Source organism: Sparus aurata, chromosome 12 (genome assembly GCF_900880675.1).
Source record: "Sparus aurata chromosome 12, fSpaAur1.1, whole genome shotgun sequence".
Lineage (NCBI taxonomy): Eukaryota > Metazoa > Chordata > Actinopteri > Spariformes > Sparidae > Sparus > Sparus aurata.
In genome coordinates this window covers 22,599,369-22,607,294 of record NC_044198.1, presented here as the reverse complement: position 1 = coordinate 22,607,294, position 7,926 = coordinate 22,599,369, and the positions used below count along the sequence as shown (strand labels likewise).

The following is a 7,926-nucleotide window of genomic DNA, read 5'->3' as shown; positions in this document are numbered from 1 at the left end:
AATGTGACGTAACATGGAGAAGAGTTAAGGTGGAACTACTGTCTTCCAGCAACAACTCTTCACCCAAGATCTCACGTGACTTTTCCGGCTTTTAATTTTAGTACTGTTTCTTATATGAGGCTCCTTTTTCAACTTCAATGTCTTTTGCTTACGACAAAACAATGAATTGTCTGTGCATTTATATGGAACTAAGCTTTAGGAGCGCTCCACCTTAACTGTCCTCCATGTTACGTTGCATTTGGAGATTCTCGACTGGCAGGACGGTGGCAAACACAGGAAATAACTTCTAATGTGAGTTGGTCAAAAACTTTTTTAGTAAACTCTGTGTACACAAACAATCTTCTCAATGCTCGTGTTCATGTGTAGAGACCCTGGTGATACTGCAAGCAAAGTTTCATGTTGTGTCGAGCCTTCTTAGTGTTTTAAAAATAGAGATTTTGATGCTAACGTAATATTTGCCCCAAGCACTGCCATTGAAAATGAGCTTGACCTGAAAACGAAAATACGGTCAATCTTAAAAGTGGCGCTTTCATCCTAATTATGCTTTTAAACGAATGTTTGACTCGGGCACATTCACAAAAAGACCCTTTGTTACATTTTGGCAAGAGGTCTATTGCTGTCACTCACACATCACATATTGCAGCCTGGTCAAATCTAATGCGACTGTCAAACAGGAGGGAATTTTTTTCTAGAAAGCAAATCTACAGACAGCTGCTGCATTCAGAGGTAGAAGTTGTGTTCTAAGTTAATTCGTTGGACATAATCTCCATGTCCAAATGAAGCAGAGCTAAACTGAGTTGACGTCATCCTCACATGGCCGACTCACATCTTCAGTCAGGATGTTGCCTTTTCTTGCCGGCAGGTTAAAAATAGACATCACAGTTGTGAGCTTCTGTATTTCGTGTCCTCGAGTCACTCCAGTGTATTTTTCATTTTCACTATCTCTGAGTGTGTCTCTGCACGTCATCCTGAGCGCCTGATCATCTGAAGCGACTGGCTTTATTCCTTAAAGCGAGCTGCCGGATAAAACCGAGCAGATTTTCATGAGCGTCTCGTCCCCTCACTCTCACTTCACTGTCGTCTGTGCTGCTCCGCTGTCTTTGTCCCCTGTGATAAGGGTAAAAATTCTTTTGAACTCTTCTCAGTTTTCCATCCAAATAATAGAAGTGATCATATTCGTCGTCATCCAGATCAGAGATGGCGCGTTTCTCTGAGGACGACGTCTTTGATCCGGCTCCTGCAAATCTCTCCACACAGTGTTTCCAGCCGGCGTCGGTGCGATGAACTAAACCTCCGCAGAGAGGCGCGTTGTCGTCGGCAGTCTGTGGAGGAGAAACAAAGACAGTTAATTGTGACTCGTTTCATACAATATTTTGATAGAAATTCATTTTGTGGATTAGGAAAATGGGGATTATAATGAGAGGTTTTTAATCTGATTGGTTTGGTAACTTGCGCCTGCAAAGATCAATCATTCATCCAACAAATAAAATCTCTCCATTAAGATTCACATTTTTAAAAATTGGATAGTATTTTTTTCTGTCATGTTATGTTTTTTTTTGGGGCATTTCCTGTTTTATGTTGTAGATTTTATCCTCATGTGTCTTGCTGTGACTTTCTACTTCCTGTCTTTGTCCTTTTCCTGCTTTTTTTTTCTGTGTTCTTCTTTATTCATAGTTTTTATTCAACAAACTATTTTGTGGCTCTGAGCAGGTATTTAACAAACCAGATGTATAATATAATTTACATTTCACAACTTTAGAACTATACGACGTAGCAATTCTATATTTCTATATAGGTTTGGGTTTTTTAGGCATTTCCAACGTGACTTAACTTTACATTAAACTTTAAAACATGACCTCGTCTGTCAACCTGATTCTGCTCGAGCCACGACAGACTTTAAACAGCAAAGATGGTTGTTTAACAATGAAGACAACAATTCCCATGATCCCGAGCGACTTCAGAACATCATCAAACTCTGTCGTTTGTATAGAATCAGCGTTCTCATGACGGCATTAAAGTGTATTTTCCACATTTTTCAACCATTCCTTTCATTAGACCAGGATTTTTTTTGAAGAAGCTCTGCAGTTTCACCTACTTTCAGAAGTGTGTCTGTGTCTTGTTTGCGGCTCGTCTGCGACGGAGATGTAAATGAGTTCACTTTCGGATCCTCGTTTCTTTCATTTCCTGGCCCGTTTGTTCCCTCGCTCTCTGCGCCTTTGTGAAGTCTGATCATGTCTTTCAGGACGTCCTCTCTCATCCTGAGGCCAAAGAATGACGTTTGCGTCGTAGCTTGTGTGTTATTATCATTATTAGTGATATCATATCCAGGCTCGGTGTCAGATTCTGGACTGGTTTTGGTGGTCGGGGTCTCCTCTGTGCTCCATCTGTCTGCTGTCTGCGTGCTGCCTTGATTGAAAACATGCGTACTCGACGGCGTCTCTTTTACCTCCACGTTTGCTGTCGTCGTCTCAGCTGTCTGCTCCGCCGTTACGGTCTCTGTTTCCGTCGTTTTGAGTGAGGGAGGTGAGGGGATGACCAATTCCTCTGATGGCTCACCTTCTTTCTGTTTAGTTACCTGATTCACGCTTGTATTTCCAGAAGGTGTGCTGCTGCTGCTGCTGCTGCTGCTGCTGCTGCTGGTCTCCGTGCCACCCGTGACCTCTCCCGCCGTTGTCGCGGGCGCCGTCGTAACTTCAGCTGCACTTTCTGCTGGTTTTAAATTCATTCCCTCTGTTCTCTCTCCCGCATATATTTCCAATAAAAATCTGATTTCTTTTAAGAATTTACACTTTGGGTTATCCAGTTGAAAAATAAAGTTTTCCTTTAAAACTTTAGTCGCGGCTGGAGGGCCTTTCAGCTCCTTTATGGGTATATTTACTGTTTCCCAGCCAGTGTCGGTGTTCGGAATTATGTTTTTTCGCAGGGACGGTTCTGTTTGTGTCTCTGAGTCTGAGAGGAACAACGTGATGAGGAACTCTCCTCGCGTCTCGGTGAGCGTCTGCTCGCGATTGACATCGTTATCGTCGGCTTTGTGTGCTAGGCCCGCTCGACGGATGAGCGCTAATCTCCCCCGCTCTCCATTTTCAACCGCGTTTGTACGCGATCGTCCCGTTTCGCTTCCTCCCCCTGAGCGTCTGAGCTCTGCTTGTTTTGCGATTATCTTCCCACTGAAATCCTCTTTATCACCATCCCGAGCTGCCCTCATCGTACACTTCAGTCTATTTATGGACACTGCCTTCTCTCTGGGCACCAGCGAGCGCTGCCTCCTAACAAAGAATCCATCATCATCATACACGGCCTTTAAAGAGCGCTGCCTCTGAACACTTCCTTGCTGTTTATCCAAGTTGAAGAGTTCATTTTTCTTTATAAGTCTGACTGCACGTCTCTGAGTCTGTAACTGTGATGCATCTGAGGTTTTCACTGAGCGCAGACGAGCAGCTTTCAAAGACCTCCGTCTTGCTTGTATGGCCATCGCTCTCCGCGTGCTCTCTCTTCGTCTTATTTGTGCCGTCTGTTGTCTGGATATTTTCTTGATTTTCAGCGCTGACCTTGTTTCACCCCTTTGGAAACAGCAGGAAATAATCACCGTTGCAGCAGCACAGCATCTTTCTGTCAGCATTTTCTGCCTCTGAACAATAGTGGCCGGCGCCCAGCTCTTGGATTTCTCCAGTGAGAAAGCCTGAATGTTGTGGCCCGAGGCAGCTTGGTGATGATGGAGCGACCGTGCGGACCCCGCGTCAGGAAGATCTTTCATTATGTTCAAGCCAATATGATTGGTTTTCCCACCAGCCTCCGTCGGTCTGATTTCACTCAGGACGCGCAGCACCGGGAGAGTATCAGACTTCAGTAGAAAAGCCGGAATACTTTTCCCCTCGTCGTGAAGTTTAAGAACCTGAAGTGAAGGAGAGATCGAAAGAATTAGTGAGTAGAAAAAGACAAATGCATGAGTCTGATAAACAAAGCAAACATCAAACATCTTCGGTCCTTTCAAGATCTTTCTTCCCGCTGAGACATTGTTCCAACAACGGCCAAGTCCTTGTGTTGGTTCATCCCTTTGGTCAAAACTGAAAAATCTCAACAACTGTCGGATGGATCAGCATGAAAATTTGGTGAAAACGTTATTTTTCCCTGTCAGGAACTTTTCATCGTCAGGTCAACATTTTAACTGGTCCAATAATTTGGTGCATGGCCACAAATCTGCAAAACTAAATAACGTCTCATTAGCATCAGCTGTGCTTTACATTTAGAGCTACTTAGCTCATTAACCAGCACGCTAACACTTTAACCTGACACTGTTACATTAAAGCTGCTGAACGTTAGCATGTCAGCACTGTTACTGGTGTTAGCATTAATTTAAGGTGACACGTTCCTTTAATACGATAAACACATGAACAGACACGCGCTGCCTGTCTGCCAGATTGTGGATTCATCCGCAACAAAAAGTAGTCCCCAACAAATTCACTATTTACTCCCGGTTTGAGTAACGGCTGCTTGAAAGTAGAACTGTTAGAGGAAATAATTTCACCATTTTTAAAATGTAACTGTATATCTTTATACTTGTTGTTGGTTTTGATTGACGTTAGCATTCAGCTCAAAGCAACGCTCCAAAATGCTGCTAGCATGGCTGCGGTCGAGGAACATTACGTCCACGTTAACGGCATGTGGTTCCCCTGTGTTTGACCGTTCTCTCAAGTTAATCGATTTGGGGTTGTTTTTTTTTGTTTACAAGGTGTCAGAAAATTGTGGAAAAATGTCGATCAGTGTCTTCCGAAGCACAAGATGACGTCTTCAAATGTCTTGTTTTGTCCACAACCTGAACATGTTCAGTTTACTGACATAGAGGAAGAAGGAAACCAGAAATTAAGATTATTATTATAATTTTTTATTTTTTTTTCTTAAAAATGACTTAAACCGATCGACTGATTAGCAAACTAGTATCAAACCTGCAGCTCTACATTAATATCTGGGCATATCAAAATGGAAGGAAATCAAAATGGAATTGAAAACGGAAATGGAAAATGATATTAAAGTTGCTTAAATTGCCACAAATGTTGCTGTTATTGATCCGCTAACTGAATGTTAGTTTGATGAGGTACTTCTCATTTGTTAGTGATGTTCAGCCTTCAGGAGCACAGTGGTGGGAGGTCTACAGTGAAGTTTCTCTCTCTGAGTCAAAAGCGTTAGTTTAAAGACTCATCTGTGCGCTTCTGAATATTCAGAGCAGGTGCAGAAACATGTCAGATATTCAAAGATGATAAAACCTGACTGTTACAGATCGTGTAATGATCTGCTGCGTGCTTTCAGTCAGTGTGATGTCACCTGTGATGCGGTCGCAGCGGCACAGAGACAATGCAGGGGGGTAATAACGAAAGTGTTGGCTGATATCAGCTCGTGTGATCAGCAGAGAAACCGCCGTGAGAACACAAGGCCATGAGAAAAGCAGCCACGTATTTTTAAAGGTTCACACCAGCGCCGATAGTCATACCAGTGCTGGAGTGTGTTTCCTGGGAATTATTCCTGAAACTTCCTGATGAGGCGAACAGCATCCATGATCGGCGTGAACGGTGAACGCCCAGAGGAAGGAGGGGGAGGTCCTCTGTTTGTGCTGCGCAGCGAAGTACACACAGCTCCTCTGGATAAACACACAGCAGTGTTCCGTTTGGGTCCGAAGCGTCTCCGGTCCTCGGGGACCCATCTGTCCATTGAGAAGCAGTTTTCTGTACAAACTCCAGCTGTAGTTTTCCATGACCCCGTCCCCGTCTCCGAGGGGACTCAGGTCAGAGACGAGCAGGGACAGAAGCAGCAGCCACGGCCTCATCGTGCTGGGAAATGAGCGCTGGGAGGGCAGAGTAAAACCCGACAGCGGCGCTCTTATCTTCACTGCAGCTTCACTTTGAATATTCAAAACCATGCTGGCAAATAACAGATCCACTCTCTCGAACAAAGAGGCCACGCTCCGTCACTTTTCACAGCGGTACACCTCAGAGGAAGCTGTCACTTTGTTCTGAATGAGTTCTGGAGCTGCTCCACTTCAAACTCCAGTGCTTGTTTTTTTGTTTGTACAGCCCAGATTCCCCTAAAAAAAAGTTTGGACACTGTTTTAGAAAATGAACCTCTGTCTTTGTGAGCTGCTTTTGCAAAACTTTACAAATGGGCTCAAGCTTGTGTAAGTCAGAGAGTATTCAGGGACGGACCAACACATGTTTGGTTTGGCTCATTTTAATGACTTACTGACAGCGAGCCGGGCCCTTAATGAACCGCAGCCTGCTCCTTCCAAGTCAGCATTTCAGCAGGAATTATGGAAACACCTGGATCAGAAACAATCCGAGTAAAGATGTACTCTCAACAGCGCACTAACTTTTCTAATGGTGAAGGATGTTGTTGACTTTTATGATCAGTGTGTCCTCACTGACAAGCTGATTAGTTCCCAGATGTGTGTGTGTGTCAGTAAAAGAGATGTTGGCTGCCCCTCTGAAGCAGGTACATACAGTATATTGACCGGCGCTAAGAGTGCTAAAAAAGTTTTGCATGTTATCAGACTCTGTCCGTAAGACACACACACACCCTGCTTGGTTCAAGAGGACGGCGACGGTGTGTCATTGTCACCTCGCCTCCGTTGCAGCAGCAGGTAAGAACTCATTCTGTCTTTGATTCGGACGATATGTTCAGAAAAGCCCTGTTGTGTGTGTTAAATGCAAACTGTAGCGCGTTTTAAACATATGATGGTATTTTAGCTGATGTGTTTTACTTTATATAGAATCATCATATACAGAATGAATCCATCAGATGTCGGGGTGGATGGTGTCGTCACCAGGATGGGATCAGTTCATTTCTTTGCATTGATAAAGTCTCATTCATGGATGTAAAACAATAAAAATTCAAAGGTTTTATTTGTCACTGGATCATTTGCAGGGCAGCGCACACCGGAGTCTGTACTGAGAGACTAGATTCAAGGGTCAGGATGCTTGTTGTTGAAGAAGACTTTGTGCAAAGCATCGCTACAGAGAACATACAAAGTAAATGTAAAGATAAGGTCGTAGGTATAACGGCGGGAAAAGGTTTAAAAGCAACACAATGTATACAATGGGATAGCTATAGAAACAATAGAGAAGCAGAGTGCAGTGAAGAGTGATGACTGTAGTGAACATGAGAGTAATATCTTTGATTGTTCTCCAATCACAGCAGCCGCATCAGACCAAAACCAAAAATGGGAAACGCCAACAGTCCCTGCCAGGTGATCAACCACAGCAAGAGGAACGTCCGGGTGTTCGTCACGGAGAAGGCTCTGGAGATGGACGCCTTCATCGCCCCGCAGACTGCGGCCGATGATAAGAGCTGGAAGAAGAGCCTGTCGGTGCTGCCGGCAGACAAAAAGTTCTGCTTCAACAAAGGCGCCAAGTGCGTCCGTGTGCTGGCCTCTCAGACTCAGCCGGTGCCCTGGGAGCAGGACCACTTCGTGTCCGTCTTCGTGGAGGATGAAGACGATCAGAACATTTGCTCCAAGCAGATCATGCACAACATGGCGCTGAGGGCATCTCCAGTCGTGGTGCTGCTCTATCATGTGTAGATCATGTATGCATAGAGTTCTTAGTACACATCCAGACGATACCGCACGACGTTGCTCTCGTGAGCAGGTCTGAGTTAAGCTAACAGTGTAAGAACTCTGCATTAAAATGTCTACAAACAACAAGATCTTTGTTACGTATTTTGTTGAGTTGTGTGCTTATACTCTCCCAAATGTTTCCAGCATTTTTAAAACCAAGTTGTTCAATGTGACGGTCCCTGTCGAGAGAGTCAGAGAGTGAGTTACGTAGTGCAAACTGGTCTAAATGTAAAATGGGAGTCCGGTTCTCTCTCTTTTTTTATTTCCCCTCGACTCTCTGTAACGTTACACTCATGAAACAGACGTAACCTTGCAGCTTCAGT

The 7,926-nt window shown here is 44.2% G+C and overlaps 1 protein-coding gene across 1 annotated transcript; it reads right to left on the bottom strand.

Annotated features, from left to right (window-relative positions):
- Window positions 1-568: 568 nt before the first annotated feature.
- On the bottom strand, window positions 569-6,011 carry LOC115592372 (uncharacterized). Its single transcript, XM_030435011.1, has 3 exons — window positions 5,486-6,011; window positions 2,096-3,892; window positions 569-1,322 (listed from the first exon to the last, which is right to left on the bottom strand). Exons 1-3 carry the CDS (start codon window positions 5,909-5,911, stop codon window positions 981-983), a joined length of 2,565 nt encoding a protein of 854 aa, XP_030290871.1. The 5' UTR covers window positions 5,912-6,011; the 3' UTR covers window positions 569-980.
- Between the last annotated feature and the right edge of the window lie 1,915 nt (window positions 6,012-7,926).